The sequence below is a fragment of the Danio rerio genome, chromosome 2 (genome assembly GCF_052040795.2).
Source record: "Danio rerio strain M-AB ecotype USA chromosome 2, GRCz13ab, whole genome shotgun sequence".
NCBI lineage: Eukaryota > Metazoa > Chordata > Actinopteri > Cypriniformes > Danionidae > Danio > Danio rerio.
In genome coordinates this window covers 12,702,462-12,726,192 of record NC_141022.1, presented here as the reverse complement: position 1 = coordinate 12,726,192, position 23,731 = coordinate 12,702,462, and the positions used below count along the sequence as shown (strand labels likewise).

The following is a 23,731-nucleotide window of genomic DNA, read 5'->3' as shown; positions in this document are numbered from 1 at the left end:
CATAAAACTATGAGATAAAACAAAAGAAGAATCTTAGTCTTTGTTATTCCAAGTCATGTTATTATGAATGTGTTAATGTGAACAATGAGCCTGGTCCCCTCTCTTCACTAGAGTGTCAAAGTCAGGAGTCTGCTACGGCAAAAACGCAAGGCGCAGCAGGCAGTTAAAACGCGAGGCACACAGGGCGCATAAGCAGCGCGCAAAACCCTTGCAGCCATTAGTAAACCATTCAAAACAGGTGCCTCTTAACGCATAAAGCACGTTCAGTGTGATCGGCCCCTTAGGTTGTAGTCTTTAAAAACAGCAATACTTTCTTGGGATATTAGACCTACTGCTTTCTGTCAGATATTGGTGAAGAAGTATTTTGTTGTCCATTCTTCCCTCCACACACGACATTCAGAGTCTCTTTTTTTTTTGTTCCTCATTATTTCAGTCATTAATGGTCAAGTGCAGTTTAATATCCGAGAGTGTGTTCTAATTCTACTGTTTGCGCTAACTGTACTGCCATCACATGGCGTTCACTTGTAATTGCATCATTAATTTACTAATTCTGAACCAAACCGTTGAGAAGGGTCTGGGTTTGTTCAAATGCGCATGAGTGGCTAAGATTGCATCTATATAAATGCGCATGCGTGGTCGAGATTGCATTGTTCTGAGACTGCATCATGTCTGCATCCAGCATTTTAAAAACTCCCTCGGGGACTGGATGAAAGTGTTCAGCGGGCCGCATATGGCCTGCGGTCCATAGTTTGCCCACCTCTGCCATAGACCAACAGTAGCTAAGAGGCATTTAGCAGCCAAAATGAGCTCTCCTAAACTGCTGAGGCAAACCCAACATAATATCCTTTTGCCCAAATTAGGTGCAATTCAATTCATGTTTATTTCTGTAGCACTTTCACAATGTAGATTGTGTCAAAGCAGCTTAACATAGAAGTTTTAGTCAATTGAAACTGTCAGTCCAGTTTTCAGAGTTGAAAGTCAGTTTAGTTCAGTTCAGTTCAGTGTGGTTTATTTTTCACTGCTAAAAGTTTAAACACTGAAGAGCAAATCCATCGATGACCACAAGTCTCAAGTAAAGCAAGCCAGTTCACAACATTCCAGTTCCTTATTTGATTTCATTCAAAAGTATATTGGGGTCCAGTATAGTGCCAGAAATAAAAAAGGGTAAAAAGCACTATTCTGCAATGATACAAACTGAGTACTGACAAAGTGCAACCCTGCAGTTTTGGCCAAATTTTCCCCAAAACCTCTACCTATTATTACCCACCTCCAGATAACCATCATAAAATTCTATTTACACAATAATGGACAATTTTTACAAGATTGTTATGACTAATGGTCATCAGCATTTAAACCCTTGAAACACTTTAATATTTTGATTAAAAAAAAACATGTACATATGTAATTATAAAGCTATACTTTGTATTATATCATCTTTGCAGTAAATTACATAAAAAGAGGGGTCTTTCTAACGTATGGGTGGAACAGTAAATTTGACATTGTTTTCTCTTTCGGTTGTCCCACACAATTGTTACTTTTTTATTTTTGTAAAAGTCTTGATAACACTATTGTGGAGTTTTTTTATATTTAAACATAATAATACAACAATTTACATGTTGTACTCTCCTATTCGATGCGTTCAAAGTTTACCCAACTATGACTATGGAGACAGATTAGACTCAATAATAACTCTGAAAACTGAAACTGAAAAAAAAAAATAAGATCCTCTAAATATCTTTTTTTTTCAGTTTCATTCAGTTTCTAATGACACTATCACGTCTTTTTCAAGAAAACAGCTGCTTTAGAACTTCATATGTTCAACAACCATAGTTTTATGTCTTAACAATAAAAATGGAAAAAAATAAAAAATCAATTTAGGTGAGGTTTGAACACGGGTCTAAGGGCATGGTAACCCAACGTGCTGACCACTGGACCACAATAGCGCTGCAATACTGGCAGGGCCGGATTGATACTTATGATTACCCTGCAGGATACATGTTGCTCATGGGGCTGCGAAACAATAAATAAGAAAAGCTGAGCTGTGGCAAAATAATGGATAAAAAGAGTGAGGATATGGTCAAATAAATACATTTTTAAAAAGTGCGACTGCTGCTTTCTCTGTTCGCCATGCTGGAGAGAAACAGTCTGCACAAAAGAAGCGCAGAGTTGGTTTTATTGAATACAGCTCTCATCTGATTGGCTGAAAGGTACGAGTAGTCCTGACTCTGGCAGCAAAGTCTCAAAAATACACACACACGTATCCAGGGAGAGTCGTACATGAAAGAAGATTTGCACATTCTCATTCAGGATGAACTCGCAAGTTTTAAACATTCAAAACTTTTTGTACATTCTTATACATTTGCAAGTGGTGTTTTGCATTTGTGAAACGTATTTAATGAAAATGTATTTTTTTTTGTGCACGTGAAAATTTTGTGAATATAAATAAATATTTTACGCACGTGAATTTGATTTTATGCACGTGAATTTGGCTACGCATGTGTACATCATGTCTTCTGCGTGAATTTCTTTTGAGACTAATCTGATTCCATATGACAACTTCTGCTGCACTGGGACCCATAAAAGAGGAAGGGGAAGGGGTAGATAGCCCTTCGAAATGAGATTTTTTTAGGACCACACTCAAAACCAAGGGGTTAGAAATTTTTCAAGAATACACCAGCCACAAAAGCAGGATAGCTGCACCCGGAAGTAAGGAGATCCACAAATTAGTATTTGTCATTTATATGAATTTTTACAACGAACAAGCACATGTTTTAATATATTCATAACCACACACGTTTTATCATCATGCTTTAGAAACAAAAAAAAAACAACTATAAAAATTACCGCAAAATTGTCATCTATAATCCTTAATAATAACTCATGTATAGCAGTCCCACAACATTCTGAAGCTGGAATCCCTTGTCAGAAAAGTCTAGTGGCTGAGAATGAGCTTTTTACAGTGTCTGCTATAATGTTAATGTTGTTTTTGATGTGTTTACATAGATGAATATGGCCATTGTGTAAATAAACAGTACAGCTACGATGTTATTGCCACATTATATCATTATGATAACATAATATACGCCTTCAGTGACTTCTTGAGGATAAATACCCAAAAATAAAGCAACTGGAATAACTACAGCAGCCGCCATCGTCTGATCTCATAAAAAGCAAGAGATTGCGATGACGTGTGCAGGTGTTGTAGTGCTGTCCCATTTCATAGGGCTAAAGTTTGAAGGCCTTCCCCTTCACACTCCATTTAAAGGGCCAAGGGGAAGGGGTAAAAAAAAATAGAATAAAATAGTTTTTTTTTTGGTTTAAACACTTAAGTGAATAAAACATTGAGAAAGTAAGAACAACTTTACAATTAGGCATGGCTTGAATGCTAAATATTTTATACATTTAAAGTACATGTGTTCTGTGACAAATTTAAGACATTGAACAGTCACTGTATTCTTCTGCTGCTGTAGCTCTTCTACTTCAAGGTTTGACCAAGCGGCAACCTCCCGCTCTCTCAGGAAGCCAATACGGAAGTAACTAAAACTGCAATTCTTCCGAAATTCCGCTAGTCTTAGCCGCTCCTGGCTCCAAAACAGAGCAAATTTCAATTGAGCCCACTGTTAGAATGGCCAACTTTACAGCAGAAAAAAAGGTGTTTACAGCCTGGTACAAAAAAAGATTTTGGTTAATACAGCTAATATTACCCTTCATGACAACTGTGAGGGGGGTGAATTTTTTTATAACTCATCCATTTCCTTTATATTAAGTTTGCATAATTAAGGGCGTGGCCACTTGAGTGACAGCTAGGTCTCGTTGTTCGCCGTCACGTCACCTCAGCTGAATCCGGCAGATTAGCCAGTGAACTTGGCATATTTATCGTATTTCTGTGTTGTTTTATGTGGCTTTACACAGTCGACTGCCTTTTGGACTTGTTTCCTGCAATTATTTGATGGAATGTCATGCTGAATGCACTTAATTGTGCTCACAAACCATTCACGTGGCCTCCGTTTCCCATGTGAGTAAAGTTATAGACTTATATACCATCTCTATACATGTATGTTTTATTTAAGATCATTTATCGTTTATATTTATATTTAGAGCTGTAATGCACTCCAGAATCTGTCAGATTGATTAGCTGTAGGCTCTAGAACAGTCATCTGAAGCGTTGTCATACAGTGTTATGCTGGATTTCATTAATAGTCTTACATTAACTAATACAGACTATATCTGAGCTGTTTGGATGTAATTCGCGTTTTCCTCCTCTTGAGAAACATCATAAGAACAATGTTTAGTGGCTCAATGTATTACAGCAGTGTTTTTAAAAGACTAAACACTTTATTGATATAGTGTACAACCAAGCACAAGTGGTCAGAATACAAACGAGTCACAAGTGATAAAGTATTAAGCGTTCTCCCAAAGTAAACCAGGTGTCTGAACCAGGTCCAAGCAAAATGCAGCATGCGTCTGTAGCTCCGCTCACTCTCCGCCTCTTTGCCCATGTTTGGTATCCCGCCGTGGGTGTGATGACGCGCGAACAAAATGGCGACGGTTGGCCGCGCCTACTTGTGGCTTCTTTTGCGCTCTGTAGAAACCTATGGGTGACGTCACGGATACTACGTCCATATATTTTACAGTCTATGGGTTTGACAGGTTGTGTGTTCAGAGTTTTAATTTATTTAAGTTACTAGCCCCTTACACACAAAAAGACCTTTCCGGAAAATTACCGGCAATTTTCCGCAAAGGTCTGTATGTGTGAACAGGACTTTTTTGAAAATACCGATAAATGTTATGGCAACTTTGCAGAAAGAGAAGTTGTAACCTTACTGGTAATTTGCCGGAATGCTGCCATGTGTGAACGCAGAAGGAAGATTGTTAGAAAGAGCAAGTTCAGGTCTCGAACGCGCTGACGTGAGACGTCTACTTTAGCCAATTAGAACACTCAAGACGCATTCACATCCACGTGGTTCATGAAAATCAAAGCCTTTTAATCTTTTTCCACACACATTTAGCTGCAAGATGTTAGTCAGATAACACTTCTGTTCCTTCTTAATGCCAACTGTGTAATAAAGTTATCGATAAAATGCTAACGAAAAGCCGTTGTTTGTTTACCTTTAAGCTCTGACGTGTGTGCACGTAAAGCAGTGCTAAGCACCAGCATACACACATATTATGTACATCTCGACATGTGAAAGTGTTCCTTCATATGTTTTCATCGAAGTTGCAATAATTGTACATCCACAGAGTTTGTAATGTAGTCAAATGTTTACAATTACAAGCACAGCCGTTTAGAGGTCATTTCTGGTTAATAATGTCAGAATTTACCAGTATTGTAAAATGGATGTGTGAATGTCTTTTCCGGAAAAAATCTGTAACGTCCTTAAATTTAGCGGTAAAGTCGTTCCAGAAATTTTCTGGATATTAACCGGTGTCACTGTGTGAAAGGGGCTACTGTCATCTTTCTATACACCAAAACAAGATTTGGCATTTTCCTCTAAATTCCTATAAATCCTATTGATAATTGTGTGAGTAAAAAAAAAAAAAAAAAAAAAAAAAAAAGTGATAGATCAGCAGTTTGACAATCACATTTCTTCTTCCTTCTTAAGGCTGATTTATACTTTTGCGTCAAACACCGGCGTACGCTACGGCGCTGACGCATAGCCCTTTGCCGTGGCCATCGCCGTCACTGACGTGCACCTCTCAAAAAATGTAACTACACGTCGCAACGACGCGTAGCGTAAGCTCTGTGATTGGTCGGCTTAGTAGCACTGACGAGTCTGGGCAGGACCGAGAGCAGTGCGAATGGTGCGACGCCGCGCGAGCGATTGTTTACAAGTGTGGAGTACCGTGAAGGAGCTCCGGATGGAAAGTTTTGTTTTGTGTTTACCTCATAGTTAAAGTTGTTGCACGTCCGCCGGTTCCTGCCTCAAAATGAGCGAGTTTGAGCCACTTGTACATCCCGGAATTGTTCAGGAAATGCAAAAAAGTAGCGAAGAAACTCGACACAGAGGAATATTTACACCTCACTGCCAACTAGCGTTTCGGAAGTGTTAATGCAGACCAACGGAGACAGCGCGCAGAAGTATAAATGCACAGCCACTCGCGTTGCCTGCGCCGTGGGTTACGCCGGTCACCTGTCGCAGAAGTATAAATCAGGCTTTACTGTGTAAATGTGTACCCAATAAAGTGGTGAGGAGCGCATTTTTGGTAGAGTTCAATTTTTTTGCACATTATATCCATTTTAGATTGCAAGTACTGTATACATCACTATTTATACTTTTTTGTAATTTTTTAATAATCCACATTGAACAGAAATGTTTAAAAACAAACATTACTTTCAAACGCATTTATACAAAAAAACAGCCATTCAAAAAAAAAAAAAATGTAAAAAAGAAAAGAAATTGTACCCTTGTGAATATTTGACTTTGCCTTGTGGATGTAAATGCAGTGTCCATTAAACAAAACAGCAATTAGATGCAAGCGGTACTTGAATTTTTGGGTAAAACTTGAACAAAATTTCCAATACTGCGGAATTACAGAAAATATCCACCATGAACAATCTAAAATACAGATTTATTCGTAACCAAAGCACTGTGGATATTTACGTCTGTGGTCCTGTTTGCTTTTAAATTCACTTTATCCTTAACCCAGAGGCATAATCTGATATATTTATCTTTTGCATTTGTGCAGTAAAGGTTAATGCACTACTCTACACTTCATAGAACAGAAGGCAGAAAAAAAATTATAAAAGAGAAAGAAATAAACAATTTATCATTACAAGAGCTCTTAGCAGTCATTTTATTCAGATCATCGAGTCACCATTTTTAACGGTTCTCAGTTTAACTTTTTTTTTTTTAGCTTGAGCTGGATAACAAAAAAAACAAAAACTTCTGAAACTGCCTTGATTACCAACTGCTTTACAATTGAAAAATACATATCTACTCAGAAAACATGACAAGAACCAACCCAAAGTTCCCCTCTCCCACCCTGACCTGCTCATCTACAGTGGAGGAAGAGACTACAAATCATACTGGTGTCAGCAGAAGGAGAAGCGTACTGAAATCTCAAGTGCTTTCAGGGGGGGTTTGAGAGGAATGGGGGGTCTAGCAGTCCATCGTGACACGTCTTTGGAGGGAGGGAACATCTCGACGGCCTCGATGTGTTGATGGGTGTACGGCCAGCGCTCTCAGAACCTCAGGTGGGACTTGTGTTTGACCATGTATCTGTAGGAGAGATGATTAAGTTGTTTATAAAGATTACAAGTCTCCAGGATTAAAGGGTCACGAAACACTAAAACACATTTTTTGAGATGTTGACAATCATGTCCCACATTGCAAAAAACAGTATTTCGACATCGAAAAAAAAGTTAAAACTGGTCTTTGCGCTATTTTAAGCAAATTCTTTCCTCCGGCTTAAAAAGAGATTTTGAAGCTACATTACGTCGATGAGATCATTGTGCAAATTCCAGCGTGGAGACTGGCTGTCTGTACCGGCCAGTACAATGTGACGTCTTTGTGTTTTCAGCATTAATTCATAAGAAAAACTTCGAACACCATTCAGCGCTCTCTATTATGAATGAGATGCAACTTTATGAATATGCATGATATAGTTTTGAAGGCTCTTTTTACCTGTTACAGAGTTCAGAGAGACGCTACGTTGTGTTGCCAATCGTAATTCAAACAAATGGAAGACGACGAATTGTTTGGAGACATGGGTTATCAGTGTTGTGTTTATACAGGTGCCGCAATAGAGGTTTTTGTTTCTATTAACCCACAATGAGTAAGATTGGGTATTGTTTGGGGTTATTTCAATACCGGTGCTAAATCGATACTTTTAAAATGGTACTGGTGCCAAAAAGGTGCCTGAACCGACACTTTTGAGCCACAAAATTATGGTGGATCACTATAGAAAAATCTTTTATTTGACAAAATCTTTAAAAATAATAATTTTAATAGTACAATATAATTAAAGTTTAAAGTAAACATCAATTCATATTTTATATATTTGAATTACATTAATATATTTTCTTTGATCATTTGTTGATTAGCATGAATTTAAAATTTGCATTATGAAATTACATTAGCTTACTACTAACGTGTGGAAAGGCTGTCATCAAATACTGAACTCCTTTTTTCTATGGTTGGGGATTGTGATGTTTAAGTGGTAATCAATAATCTAATGATTTGGCCTTATCTGAAGACAATAATATGATTAAGGTTTTTACATGAGTTGCTTTTTGAATGTTCCTTTCATCATCCAGTCTTATATGTTATTGTAAATGGATCGATTAATATCATTGTGTCACTACGCTATCCATGTTTCCTCCAGAGTTTCATGTAATTTCAGGTGTTTCATTTTTTAATTTTTCGACTTTAACTGCAGTTTCACTTTCATTCAAGAACATTTCATTCATGCCCCCTTGACAAATTCAGGTGTTTGATGTGATCATTAAGTACGGACTGGTGGAAAAATGCTCTTTTAAAGGAATTTGATACCGCACGTTGAATGGAAAGAAAAAACTTTCGCATTTTGCGACGCATGTGTCTGAGGTCCTTTAAGGTGATAAAAAAATAATAATAATAATAAAATCACTGTTTACATGGTAGTCTAGACTCTTAATCAGAGTATTGTCTTAATCATTATAAAAATCGGAGCACTGGTGTCCATGTACATACTCATTGAAAGTGCCAGATGACAATCCATTCCTCTGCCTTTAAGTAGATTACATGAGCCCTTAAATGTGTCATTAGGTTTGACATCTGCTTCACCTTGCCGTGTCAGAATCCTTGCTTGTAAAAAACACTTTAGAACGCTTAGTTTAAGCAAATTTGATGTACGAGATCATACGTGTTAATCTCAAGAGTCGCTCTAGCTCAGTGAATGCGCTGTACTGCGTGCGTCCATTCCCTTAGCAACAAGAACAAATGCCTGACATCGCCTGTGCGTATTCCTCAGAGTTAAATGTTTAGAGATGGTGTGACAAAACGTACCTTTGTGTGCCTTTGATGCACCCCTTGATGCTTCTTACGTCCTTGTCACAGCACCAGTGGCACCAAAATTAGGCACCAAAATTCATATGCATATTGGGTTCGGTACATACCGGTTACAAAGGTACCAGTGCCTTAATGGCATCGGGTTTCGGTACACAACCCTAACGATGAGAGTACAGTTCTCGTCTGGACCCACATGTGTGAATTACAGTGGTCTGCTAACACGCAAGAGCTTTTCGAATCAGGAAAATGGTGAAATCCGCATTCGTCTCTCGTCTCCTTTAAAAAAAATAAATAAAAAAAAGACGCGGCTCTGGTTTGTGTTGATTGTCCTTGTCTCTACAAGTTTGGCAAGTGTGTGATCAGTGTTCTTTGTTAAAGGCCGGCCAAACACCAAAACACATTATTTGATATGTTAACAATCATATGTGTGTCCCATGCTAATAAAAACACTATTAGGACACACATATTTCACAAAAAAAGTAAAAATGTGTTGTTTTTGTGTTATTTTGAGTAAATTTGTTTTTCCAGTTTGAAACAAATTTTTGAAGCTACGGCACAGCGATTAGATCCTTGCATGTATTCCAGAATGTAGAATGGCTATCTGTTCTGGCCAGTACAACATGACGCGTTTGAGTGTGCAGCATTCATTCATGAGAAAGACTTGATTCAAACCAATCGGCGTGCTCTACGGTGTATGAGGTACAACTTCCCTAAAATGCATGATAGTTTCGAAGACAGTCATGAATACATGTTTTTACTTGTTACAGTGTTCAGATGGCAGAGAGACGCCACAAGTGGAAAAACAGTCGTCAGTGTTGCGTTTATAAATGTGCTGCAACAAAGGTTTTGTTTTCATTTCCCCTCATGAAAGCGCAGCTGGACTCACGTGTGGATTACAATGCATGCGACAGAAATATGTTTGTAAGAAACATTTTTACCCAAGAGCTTTTCGTATCTGAAAATGGTGAAATCCAGAGTTGCCACTCATCTTCGTGTTGATTATCCTGTCTCTACAGATTTGGTAAGTGTATGATCAGTGTTCTTTTTTTACTGTTTGTTTATTCAGAGGCAAAGTTAGTTAGTCTACAGTACTCTTACAGTATTTAAAAAATTACCATTTAGTTATTAAGTTTACAACACATTATTTTCACTACATATTATAGATGAAATATGCACTCCCTGAGTGTAATCATGTAAACACCTTAATCAAACTATTACCGTTGTGTAGAATTTTCGCTGAAATTTGTGACAAAATACACTACACAATAAGCTTTCTGATGCTACCTACCGAGTGCATCTAAGTTACCGAGAAATGAGTTTTTTTTTCTCTCATACAACATGCGGTATCAAATATTACATTAAAACTACACTCTTCCAGCAGTTTCTTTGCATGCAATATCGCGTTTGTCATGGGGCATGCATGATTTGTTCCTGAATGAAAGTGAACATGCCAAACTGCAGTTATGGTCCACAAATTAATAATTTAGCAAATAATTTAATTACTGATGTCCATGTAAATGCGGTCACTATCTTTCTCCCCTGCGCCTGTGTGTTTGTTTTGGCTCTGTGAAAATGGCCCTTTAATAATTAAGGAAACCGTTTAGTAGAGGGAGTAATTCTCATTATAACTAGTAGCTTATTACATGCCTGCCTATAATAAAAGGGGACCTATTATTTAGCTCCTTTTTACAAAATGTAAAAAAAAACAAATAACAAAAAAAAGCCTCTGATATCCCAGTGTGTACATGAAGTTTCAGAATACCCAAACATTTTTTTTATAACTCTTTGCAACTGCCCTTTAAGGATTCGATCCAAATTGTGCTGTTTTGTTGACTGTTGCTTTAAATGCAAATAGGACTGTGCCTTAAGATTATTCTAGATTACACAGAATGACACCCCTAATATAGTTCAACATCCCTAATCCTACGAAATACCTAAACCCAACTACTCCCTAAGTATTAACAAGCAGCCAATTAGAAATTTGAGGTCAAATTCATAGTTAATGGCTTGTTATTAGTGAGAATTGTACATTAAAACAGTGTGACCATGATGAAACAGGTCAGCTACATTCTTTCACATTTCACAACTACTAAATCACTGCAGCTTGACAAACCACATTTTCCAAAGAGACATAACAGGTGGAGTGCATCTGCTTTTATTTGAAATGAATGCCATTCCTTTTCTAAGAATGGGTGTGTGTGTGCGTGTGATATCTATCATCTACGAAAAAATCATTTATTAGTATTAATGATTTGTAAGATATCATTACATTGAGATATCTGTTGGCAGGCAGAAAAATACACCAAAATTTGTTTATTGTTATGGAAGCGCTAAAATTTCAAAACAAAAAAACATTTCACATTTCATCCTGACCTGTCGAGTGTTTCCCAGAAGCGCAGGAAGACGGGCCGGTCCAAGTGTCGTTTGTGGTGGCTCAGCTCCAGCACAGTCACGTCCCACTTCTGCACGTTTGGGTCCATCCGTGCCTCATCGTACTTCAGGTGAAAGGCTCGAACTAAAAACGCATAAACATGGCATGAAGCTCACTATATCCTCTGTATAATCTTTGTTGTGTAAAGTTCAGACCAAACTCACTTTTGGCAAATATGTCCACTGGGGATCCATCGGGCAGTAGCCACGGCCAGCCCTTGAACTGCCAGGCAGGACCCTGAACGAAGACCGCCACAACACGATCCCTGTGTACAAACAACAACAGTCTTAAACTGACTGATTGTGGCCTGTGCTCGTATGTACCATTAACCCTTAAAGACTGAAACAGCCGCCTGTGGCTAAAAATAAGTACTGTTCTTAAATGTTTAATAACTTTTAATCCGCTGATCCGATCAGTACAGTTTAAAGACTGGCATAAAGAAGAGAGCTTTCCATCGCTGTAAAACATTACATTGACAGACCTTCGGAGGCTCCGGAATCAGTGTGGTTACGTCATCACATTTTGACACCTCTGATTTCACAAAGGAACGCTCGGACAAACCAGAAATGATGCATTGATACATTGTCCCTCCTCCATGCCCAGATTGGTTCAAACTCGCTCTCTCTCAACCAATAAGCATAGGTTTCGCTTTGTGGACCAGCAATCAGCTATTAGAACAACCCGGAATGAGAAATAGGCTGTACATTTACGCACGGCTAAATAAAACGCAAAAAAAAAAAAAAAAAAAAGAAAAAGTTTTGCATGAAATAATACTCATACTAAGTACTTTTGCATGCACAACAGCACTAAAACATGACAAAACAGCGACACAGCAAAGACGAAGTGATGGTCTTGCTGTTTTCAAAGGACGCAAATGGCAGTGCGACTGTTTGTCTGCAACGCAAAAGTTGAGAGACAGCAGGGTCAACACCATATTCATGCTGGCACATAAAACCTAAGGATGGTCCATATTGAATCTAGTTTAGTTATGTAACTATTTGTAGTATAGTCAATATTTATATAAATTTTTTTACTGAGGATTTGCACCATGTTTATTTGGACTTTGACTCATTATTTCTTGTTTTCTTATTTTTTATTTGTTCATTGTAAGTGGTGTTGTTTATGGGTACTGAAAATATATTATTTGGAAAAAGTCAAACTTGCTTCAGTGTTCTGTTATTTTGTAACAATCTTTCTGTTTTTAGTTCATTTCCAGAACTTTTGGGCAAATACATTGTCAGTAAATAAATGCACTGAAAAAAGCCTTAGAATAACATTGTAATAAATTGCTATAACTTGCTCAAGGAAAGGTGGATGTAGACAAAATTTATTTTGGAAGTATAAAACATCATAGCGTGTATTTCTAAAAGAAAGAAAAAAAAACTTCACGAGGTTTTGTTTGTAATAACTAGAAAATGCCACTTTTTTAAAAACTATTTAAAAAAAATATTTTCTGTCTGTTCATATGTTTTTGGACCAAAAAATGTTTTAGACTGAACCTTTAAATGATACAGATTGAAGCTTCAGGTTCTCCTGTTTAAAATAATATATAACACTTGAGGCTGACTGCTAAAATAACAATAAAACTGCTTTTAAAAAATAATAATAATATAGGCCCATTAGGTGCCCACAAAATACGTCTAGGTCTTTAAGGGTTAAACAGATTTAAAGAGATAGTTCTCCCATAACTTGTTTCAAACCTGTTTGAGTTTTTTTCTTTTGTTAAACACAAAAGATGATGTTTAGAAAAATTCCAATAACCTGTAACCAACTATTGACTTCCATAGTATTTGTTTTTGCTTTTTGGACCACTTGAGATAGTGAAAACAGCGAGTTATTTTTCATTTGAGTGAACTATCCCTTTAAACTGTCCATTGCACAACAGTCAACTTAAAAAAAAAAAAAAAGACCTATAATTACTGATTTTGAGCATATTTATTTATACATTTTATAAATATCTTTATTTAACTCCTGGAGGGCCACAGCTCTGAAGAGTTTAGCTCCAACCACCTCCAACACCTGCTTAATAGTCTCCAGTAGTTTTGGAGTGTTTCTCAATCACATTCCAAGAGGACCATCAACACTTTTGGATGTCGCCTTTGTCTGTCACACCCATTACAGGTCTTTTTATCTCTGCTGATAAGTTTAGAAAGACCCCCTTAAAGAGAAAACCCTATAATTACTAATTTTGAGCATATTAATTTATTAATTTCAATGCCAAAAAATAACACAACTGAAATCACTCTGGCAGTCGCAATCATCTGATCTCATATTGAAGCAAGAAATCGCGAGGACATATGATGATGTGTGCAGGTGGTGTAGTGCTGTCCCAATACTTATGGGTAAATTTTGAAGCCCTTCCTCTTAAGCCTTGGTTGTAAGGGCCATGGGGATGGAGTAGGGGTAGGGGTACAAAAATAGAATTGGGATTGGGCCTTAAAGTGAACAATATGGACGAGTATAATTTGGCCCTTAAACCTCAGGATCTCATTAGTCTGTACTAATACACAGTTAGTAGTTGTGCCTCTGCACTGTTGTGAAAAAAAAAACAGTTCCTTGGTTCCATACATCAAAGTCAGAAATTCTAGAGCAGTGGGGTGCCCAAACTTTTTATATGAAGGACCAAAAACCAAATATCACTGAGAGCCATGGGCAGAAGGTATTTATACCAAGCTATGTTACATTAAAGTTGCCATGGGTAATTTCCTTATTTATTTCTTAATATTTCAAAATAAATAGAAAACGGTACTAGTTTTTCACAATTTTTTTATGACAACTTGTATTAACTAATGCAGTTTAACATTTAAAATGATAACTTATTGCAATAAAAACAAACAATCACATTTATAACTCAGTGGAGTTCAATGCTGAATACACTGGTCAAGCAGAATCTGCCTTTGACTTGATTTGCACAAGTCTCAGCAAAGCATTGTTGGGTGACGATATATACATTTAGCCAAAATCTGATTAATTTACACCGTTTAATTTAAAAAGATAGCTTTTAACAATAAAGCAAACAAACAAAGGGTTCAATTAAATTTGAATTGACAATCTGGAAAGTAGGTAGTGCTGTCACCTCACAGCAAAAAAGTCACTGGCTTGCGGCCATCCAAGAATCAAATTTGAGACAAATGTTGTAAAGTAAAAACAAACACTGGAGAGCTGACTTACAGTAAAAACTAACATTGTACTCAAAACAAGGCAAAACAGGATTTGTTATGATAAGTGATAAATGCGTGATCTAGAGCTGCACAATTAATCGAAAAAAATTTCGATCTCGATTAGACTCCTAGACAATCTTAATTCAGCATTTCTACGATTTTGTTAATCATATTTTCAAGTTCAGGAGAGAAGCAAAGGAGGCTGCAAAAGTCTTTTCATTGTTTCCCGCACATTGCTCAGCAACATGGACACCTCTAAATGATGTTAAAATAGTCAAAAACAGTATTTATAAAGTATAATTCACCTAAAATTGTCATTTTTGTCTACATATTATGCTGTTTTCGTGGCCGGGAAATCACGTGACGTAGCTGCTGACTGTGCGGACGCGCACCCTACTTAATGATATACGCGGATACCTCTACTTTAGTGAACAGAACCTGCATATGCTGTGCGTAACAGGTAATACAGTTGTAAATAATATACAGTTTGTGGCACAGAGTGATTGTTTGAGAGCCGCGCGTGAAGTATGAACAGCACTTAGCAGTGAAAATGAAACTGAAAGCGTGCACTTCATTTAAATAATCATCTCGCATTTTAGAGTTATGATTGCAACAAGTATTTGATATGTTTTTTTCCTTTCATAGTGAACAGAGTTGTGCATGAAAATAAATGTTTAACAGTGTCAGTGTAACTACTCAAGCCTATATAATGTTGATTTTACCATAGAATAAAATGGTCTAATAATGTTGTCAATGACAAATTGCAAGCATAAATCTCAAACATAATTCAAACATCAGAATTATTATAAGTAGAATAGAATTATTTATAGAAGCCAGTAGGCCTACACATAATATTAATATTGTTGTTTTACCATATGTTTGAGAAAAAACAAATCTCATATTAAGCTTTATTTTACATCTACAAAATGGTGGGAAAATTGTAATCTTTTTTAAGCAAAAAAAAAAAAAAAAAAAAAAAAAAAAAAAAAAAAAATCGCAGTTCCCATTTTAGCCAGAATCGTGCAGTTCTAGAGTGCTGAATTGCAGAGCTTAAGCAAACAGAATCATTGTGATCAGATGCTATCTTAACTGTGGTTCTTTCACTGCGGTCTTATTTTTATTGTGTATTTTTGTTGTTTGGCGCATATTATCATATTCATCTAAGCAGATTAGGCTGTGTGGGGATGTTCAATGACAGGATTCTGCTCTAAAATAAACTTTTTTTACACCCAAACAAAGGACAAAAAAAAAGAACAGTGCCATGAGTACTGATGAACAATGTCTAAAAAAGGATCCATTAAATTAGTTGATACATGTATGTGAAATTAGTAAGTAAAAAAAAGATGGACGCACCAGTCCTGCGGGGCCAGTTTGAGTGGCTGGTCGATCACTCTGTAGGGTACAGTGACGCTGAGCATGGCACCGCCAGGTTGGACCTGATCTTTACGTCTCTGCAGAAGAACTTCGTTGTCCCTCTGAATGCCCTGCTTCTTCTTTTCCTCTGATGTGACAAACCTCCAGAAAAAACACTTTCATGAGTTCTCGAAAACACATTGTAGTAACTGCATGCAAGAATGTCAACAGAACTAACAGTTTTGTGGCAGGTGTAAAATGACCACTCAGCCCTGTGGTCCAGTTCTATTTCTAGTACTGCAACTTTGAAAATATGTACAAAACCCTCTAGTTTACATACCACACAGATACAGTTTGACATCAACACGTTGTATGCAATTTGATGCATTTATACAACATTGTTTCACACTCCACTGCTTACAAATTGTATTTTTTTATTAGATTAATGATGATCCTAGGAAATCTTAAATGATCTACTGATGCTGTAGACACTCCAGCAATTTTGTTACTAAAACCTGGACTAAATGTGGCATTCTAAGCACTTGCATTGACTTGGTTCCAGAGGACTGTAGTTTTCTTTTATTCTTCTTAGTAATCTGCAGTGCCTCTGCTGTAATCTTGTGTTCTGACTATTGGCTCATTTCAACTGACTAGTAAAGTCCAGTATGCATTTATGTCCATTTCCACTGTCAAAGGTACCAAAATAATGAACTGTACTGCACTTACTTGGTACATATTTAGTACTAAAGGCTAGAGGCTAGAGTCGCTGCTGAGAATCGTCATTAGTGTATGCAAACAGAGTTTAGCAGTGAATGGACAGCTCTGTCTTGTTCTACCAAAATAACCCTAAATCCGAGTGCATGGCTGTCATTTAGTAATTCAGTTAGGTCACAAAACAAAACAGCCTATCGCCTTATTTATTGATCACCATTTAATATTAGTATCAATTGTTGGATTTCATCTCTTTTACAAAAAATAAGGCTTTAAACTTTAAATGATGCACACATGACGAATGATATCCGTGATAAATTTTACGTTTTTTCCCCAACCCTGTATCCATTAATCTTTATCATTGTGTAGGACATGCCTTGCATAAATTGTTTACTTTAAACTTCACTACCATCTGATTCTTTGCTGAATTGCCAATCAGAGCACTGTCTTTAGCTGACACCAATTCTACATGCTGAATCGGGCCAATAAGCTCCGGGATTACCCGACAAGAGGCAACGTGTGGAACACACAAACTAGTCTGATCAACCGTGGGAGTCCCAGTCCTAAGATGCATTCTTTCACGTTCAAAAATATATATACATTTTTTCATTTATTTGTTGTGTTTGGCATGATATGTTGCTATTTTAAAACCAGCCGAACTCAAATTTTGTGCCACATTGTTTAAACAGAAAAAAAATTTGCGCCACTTTGTGGACTCATGGGTATGTCTATCTAGAAAGACGGTGTGTTAAGGCTCATTGTAGGCGTGTTGCTATTTTGAGAAACTGAAATAGACCACGCCCTTGATCAACTGAAAGTTGGTCTAAAGTCCAGTGCAGAGCGCGTTAGTTGTGTGCCTAAGCATTCAAATGTTTAAACATTACTTAATACACACAGAATGTACAGTTACACAACACACATCTTTACATCTGTAAAAAACTAAAGGATTAAAATGTTACAAAAATTATCATCTTTTACATAAATATAAAAACCACTACCTCTATGTCTCATCCTGGGGGGAAGTGTGTTTGAATACTTCATCATACCATTATACCTTTGAAATTAGAACTGAATTTAGAAATAGTTCAAATAACAAATCTTTACGCTTAAACAAAATGAAATATGTTGAAATATGTAGGCTAATAATGCACTCAGTGGAGTGCATACAACACTGTTTCAATGAAAGTAAAGGAGTAAAGTAAAGAGAAAAAGTAAAGTAAAGCAAAGAGAAAGTAAAGAGGCTGAATAGAGGAGGCTCGTTCTTTATGGTTATGCAGATGGTCTGTTTAACCGTTTTCTCACTAATGAAGCATTACGTTTTGCCTCTTACAAAGTCTTAACTCAGATTGGTTTAAGGCACGTTATGCTCAAAACACACCCAGATATTTTTTTATCCCTAAACTTGCAAAAGTGGATTCGGACATGCCCTTAATGTGTTTGTGCCATGCTTTTTAGACTTTGCGTCTAAATTGTTAAAATAGAGCTCTTGATGTCCTTTAACAGAATTTTTTGTTATTTCTCGGATAAATCAAGTACTTCTTGCAAGTACTTACTTGAGGTCCTGTAAGAGATCCTTGGCATTGAGCATTGTGATTAAAGATGTTGTAGCTGCAGGGATGATGATAATGGGAGTTCTTGAACCTGAAAACCAACAACAGTACTAGAAACTTAGAATTCCTAATTTGTACATTCACTAGAGAACTTTTAAATATAAAATATATTATTATTTAATATATATTATTTAAAACAGTCACTCTTTAAATTACTTTAACTGTCATTATTTAAAACGGTAAAAACATGGTCAACCATTTGGTAGAGGAGCAGTCAAAGGGTTAAAGACAAACCTTTCTTTTGGTTTGGTGGGGGTCTTGCTTGAGAGACTAAAGAAAAAAAAAGACAAAAAAAAATATTAACATTGTATTCATGGCCAACTCTTACATAAACCTGCAGCAATTATGAACAACAGTAGCAATAACATTAATAGAAATAGGTTTAATAAGCAATGCACAAAGCTGATCTCAAGAATCAGGATATGGACATAATCAAGAAGTTCTATGTACACATTAATAATAATAATAATAATAATAATAATAATAATAATAATAATAATAAAAACTCCTCCTTTTTACTTTTATCTGCCATCACAGTATCTGAGGTGTTGGTTGTATACTGTGCTGCTATGAGTCACATCTTGACTTGAACTAGATTGACAGATTTCCTGATCTCCAATCTTACCTCTATTTTGCTGCAATTATTCTGCTCATTGCACATATAAAATGTACAAATTGTATAGCTATATTGTGTATCTGTATATCTGTAAGAGTTTAATTGTATAAAATATGGTCACATTCAAAATTGTAATCACAAAGCATTTATATGACTACTACATCTTTTCTCATACACAGATATATATGCAGTTAGTTTACTCACAACTCTGTATATATTAAATTGATTTTGAACATCCCGAGGTTTAACAATGAGACTTGTGTGATTTGTAATGAGACATTTTAACAGGTTTTTTTTTTCAACTCTGTATCCATTAACATTTAATCACTGTGTGTAGAATAGTCCTTGCAAAACAGACCGTGGGAACATTGCATCCTGCATGTCAGCAAATTCTTATGTTGGGGGATTGATGTTCAGATTATTTTCTAGTGGTGTATTTAAGCACTAAAAAAAAAAAAAGATTAAGGTCAAATGTGTCATTTCCCGCATCTACACTGAAGAAGATTGACAAACCTTAAAACTGGTTTTGTGCTCAATCACTAACACAAACATCAACAAAGGATGAGAGAAACAAAAGTAATCAACGCGTGCCCTTCTTTTACTTATTTTCGTGTTGTCAGGTTCACAGTGCAAACAGCTCTCGGGTGGAATAACTTGAGTGAACATAAAACAAAGCCGAATAAAACTTTCTTCCTCTGCTACACTACACACAATACACTTTGCTATGGACTACAACTCCAGTAAATAGCAAGTCTTAAAGCGGCTGCTTCTATTTCCCTTCTCCTGCAACACTAATGTGCAACTTAAGCAAAACTGATACTAAAATTGTTTTACATTTGGTTTTGTAATTTGGGCCTATATAAATGCTTGTTGCAGTTATTAATCATTTAAGTTAATTTGATTGACTATAGACCTTTTTCATGGCTGCTGCTTGGAGGGCGCCATAGCGACCAGCGTCTTCCAGTAAAATGCTAAAAACTTCCGTTTACAGCTTGTGCAACTGGTATTTTGCGCTCCGAAAATGGGTTTTAATAACGTTTTTAATGGATAACAGAGTGTTTTTGTGACACACCACTTAGAAATGTGTCTGCTAAAGCCGTTATAATCTGTCACATGTGGTCAAAGCGCGTCAGAAATACGAAAAAAACGTCCCCTAGTTCACGTGTCTGCCGTCAGAAATACAGTGTCTGTTTGCGTTCCCGGCCTGTCAGCTGTTAGCTTAGTGGCTCTTTAACACACACACACAGAGAGACAGAGAGACAGAGAGAGAGAGAGAGAGAGACAGAGACAGAGAGAGAGAGAGAGAGAGAGAGAGAGAGAGAGAGAGAGAGAGAGAGAGAGAGAGAGAGAGAGAGAGAGAGAGAGAGAGAGAGAGAGAGAGGGAGAAAAAAACAGAGTACTGGCATGAAACTTAACAGGTATGAAAGTCGTGCAATTTACAAAAATGACCAATAAAAGTCTGTTATTGATACTCTGCTGGCTGATTTGCTGTTCATTCTAATCGCGAGTCGTTTGTGTTTTCTTTTGTGTGTTGTTTTTACCACTGTTTGTGTTTTTCGGTCATTTTGAAATGACACTAGCCTATATTTTCACTTTGTCACAGTTATTAAATCAGTGTGTCAGTGGCACAGATACAGGCTACGTGTGTGTGTGTCAAACATTTTGGCGATTTACATTTGTTTGGGCTGATTATATATTTGAAATAAAGAGAAAATGTTAACGTTAGCGATGACAAGGCTTCATTTAAACTGCAGAAGATGCCGTCTGACAACGAGGGGAAAAAGCCTCGCAGCAGCTGTTTTCCATCCTATTAGATTGCATTTCTTTAAATGATCAGTCCAGGAGATGGTGCTGATGGACAACAGTATTAGTTCAAAGAGGATAAAAGCAGGTAAAATAGATTAAAACTCGTTTCAAAGCTGTCCAAATGTGACTGTTTACACGCATCAGCTGCCGACCGGAAGTTCTTTGCATTCTCCTTGCGCATACACGCAAAGCATAATGGGTAATTTTGCGTTCCAAAAAAAAGGTCTATATATAAAATCACTTGACATTATTAACGCATTTATTGGGTAAAATTGCTACTTTTTACTTTCATACAATGTGTTTTGGTCATTATCAATGCACGGTCACTTTAATTGAGCGTGAGCAAAGAAAAGAAAGTGAGAAAACGCCAGCGTCTTTCAAATCTGCGGTGTGAGGACATTTTGGTTTTGCCGGTAAGTATAATGCCAATAAAAGAAAAAAACGGTGAACAAAAAATAATTGTGTGCAAGCATTGTTTTACACGTATAAACAATGCCTACACATCTGCAGCGCCATCACCCAGCAATATCACTGTCTGAAGGCAGGATAGCAGAGAAGGTAGAAAAGTCCTCCAAATAGCAACAATCCCTCGCTGAATCTTTCAAGCAAACATACCCAACAGTGCGGGTGTTTATTCCTAAAGGTTTGCAGCCGTTTTCGGTGATGGGAGATGTGGGCATTTGTCCTTTTTGTCAATTAAGATGGTTTATTTATGTTTACTTAAAGATAAATTGGCCATTTCAAATAAACATATTTGTACTTATCAACTTCACATGTATGTCTTTTTTTTTTCAAAGTGTAGGATTGTATGTGTCCCCCAGTTTGTACATGGGCTACCAGCAGCTGTGAGATTTCAGAGTTAATTTTTTTTTTTTATAAAATACACTAGGAACTAGTGTACTTTTCTTGGCTTTTAAGTAAAACAAAATAAGTATTGCAATAAAAATATTCCTATCCCTCAGTTTTTTTTCTCACACCCATTTTTCCCCACTATCGCGTCCCTTACTGGTATCCATGGAAGCGAATTTGTAACATCATATATTGTATTTTAAAATGATCTGCCATACACTTTTGCAAGTTTTCGAACATAAGAATGTTTAAGTTTTTTTTTTTTTTTTTTGCCTCATGGGTTTTTACATCGTCCTAACAAGAACAATAATTTGACATTACATTAAATATAATATTTGGGCAACATCAAATTTTGAGTGAGACTGGACTTCATGGCAATGTGCAACACAAAGGACCTGATGTGGGAAACACTTAATGTAATGTATAAATGTTAATATCTAATGGAAATCAAATAAGCAATTATAAGTGTTGGTAAAATAAAACTGGACCAGAGTGATTAATATGGCAGTACTATTAATATATGGCCCAATCAGGCAAGATTGTAAAGATGGTAAAGATTTTTAAATCAAATCCCAAAATTTCCTTTGGCTTCCACCTGCTGTCCCGAGCATCTTTTATAGACGCCATCCTTTCGCCCAATCCCAGTTCTATTTTTGCAACCCTACCCCATGGCCCTTAAAATGGAGTGTGAAAGGGAAGATTTACCCCAAAGAAATGGGACAGCACTACAGCACCTGCACACGTCATTGCGATTACTTGCTTCATCGAGATCGATGACGGTGACTGCTGTAGTCAAATCACTGAAGGCGTATATTATGTAATCATAACGATCTAATGTAGCAATAAGATTGCAACTGTACTGTGCATTTACACTGTGGCCATATTCATGTAAACTGCATTAACATTATACCAGACACTGTAAAAGACTAGACTTTCTGACAGGGTATTCAAGTGACAGAATGTTGTAGAACTGCTATACAGGAGTTAATATTAGGGATTATAGATAGCAAAATTTATTTATTTATTTTATTTTTTTAAGCATGACGGTAAAAAACAAACAAGGCTATGAATGTATTAAAAGACATGCTTGTTTGTTGTAAAAGTTCGTAATAATGACAGTAAATACTGATTTGTGCATCTCCTGACTTCCGTGTGCAGCCATGCAGTCAGTGTAGATGGTGTATTCTGGAAAATTCTTACCCCTTAGTTGAGTGTGTTCCTGAAAAATGTTCATTTCGAGGGCTATCTAGCCCTTCCCCTTAGCCCTACGCCTTTAAGCTAAAGAGAATTCGGACACCCCTACGGTAAGGGGTAGAATTGGAATTGCACCTTATTGCTAAGCCTTGCACAATAAATTCATACACTTTCTTGGACTTTTATCCATGTTTCTGTATTTTCAAAAACTATCTAGGGTCATTATTTATTTATTTATTTTACTGTTTTACAGACTTAAGGATTTTGTGGAAAAATAATGTTATGGTTGTCAACCAAGTAGAAGATTTATTTTCTTTTACCTGGTCTGGGAACAGGCTGCATAGCTGGTGTTTGGGCTTTTCTAGCAGATGCTCCTTCCTACACACAGAGAGAAAAAGAGAAATACTTTTATTCCGAAATTGACACTTAAAACATAACAGTTATATAATCTTTGCACAAACATTTTCAAATGATAAAACCAACTCTCAATCGCTATCAACAATACTACACTCTTAAAAATTTCCAAAAGCTTGATTGTCAATAAAAAAAGTGTAAATGGATTGTTAATTTATGAAAAATTTAGCTTAAAATGTTTGATCCTTAAATTATGAAATCGGTTTTCCGTGAAATCTGTTAGGAAAATTTTACTATTCCAAAAGCAAAATTTAACAAGAGATTTATTTTTCTTGGACGAGCAAAAAGAAAAATTCTCCCTATTTTAAAACCTATTGTTTTAATAGAGCAAACAGCACCCCCAGTCTTTTACACCCACAGAACAAATGCATCAATGTTTCGGTTTGAGTACAAAATGGACAATTTATTCCTTGATTGGAATTAAAATGGGCAACATGTTTATTAACAGCTATAATGATGGTCTCTTTGCTCGAACCATTGTACATCCAGCATATCTAGTGTCTATATCTTTTATATCTAGGGTCTCATCCGACCCTTAAGACCTCTCCCTGACGCCTCGCAGGTTACTTGCATATTCATAGCAGCTTTGGGTTGCT

At 36.6% G+C, this 23,731-nt stretch overlaps 1 protein-coding gene and 1 long non-coding RNA gene across 4 annotated transcripts in view; one reads left to right on the top strand and one right to left on the bottom strand.

Moving 5' to 3' along the window:
• The first annotated feature begins 455 nt into the window (after positions 1-455).
• LOC147846227 (uncharacterized) lies at positions 456-6,427 on the top strand. The gene is made up of 3 exons (XR_015478258.1): positions 456-3,495; positions 4,651-5,743; positions 5,783-6,427. It is a non-coding gene; the product is annotated as an uncharacterized LOC147846227 (long non-coding RNA).
• Positions 6,283-23,731, bottom strand: part of cdc73 (cell division cycle 73, Paf1/RNA polymerase II complex component, homolog (S. cerevisiae)) — a 57,702-nt gene continuing 40,253 nt past the window's right edge. Inside the window, 7 exon segments of one of the 3 annotated variants that reach the window (NM_001291396.1) lie at positions 6,283-7,220; positions 11,364-11,505; positions 11,586-11,686; positions 15,936-16,097; positions 18,200-18,287; positions 18,491-18,526; positions 23,042-23,099. In NM_001291396.1, coding sequence (NP_001278325.1) covers positions 7,184-7,220; positions 11,364-11,505; positions 11,586-11,686; positions 15,936-16,097; positions 18,200-18,287; positions 18,491-18,526; positions 23,042-23,099 — 624 coding nt within the window. In that variant the 3' untranslated portion in view covers positions 6,283-7,183. 3 annotated transcript variants of the gene reach the window in all.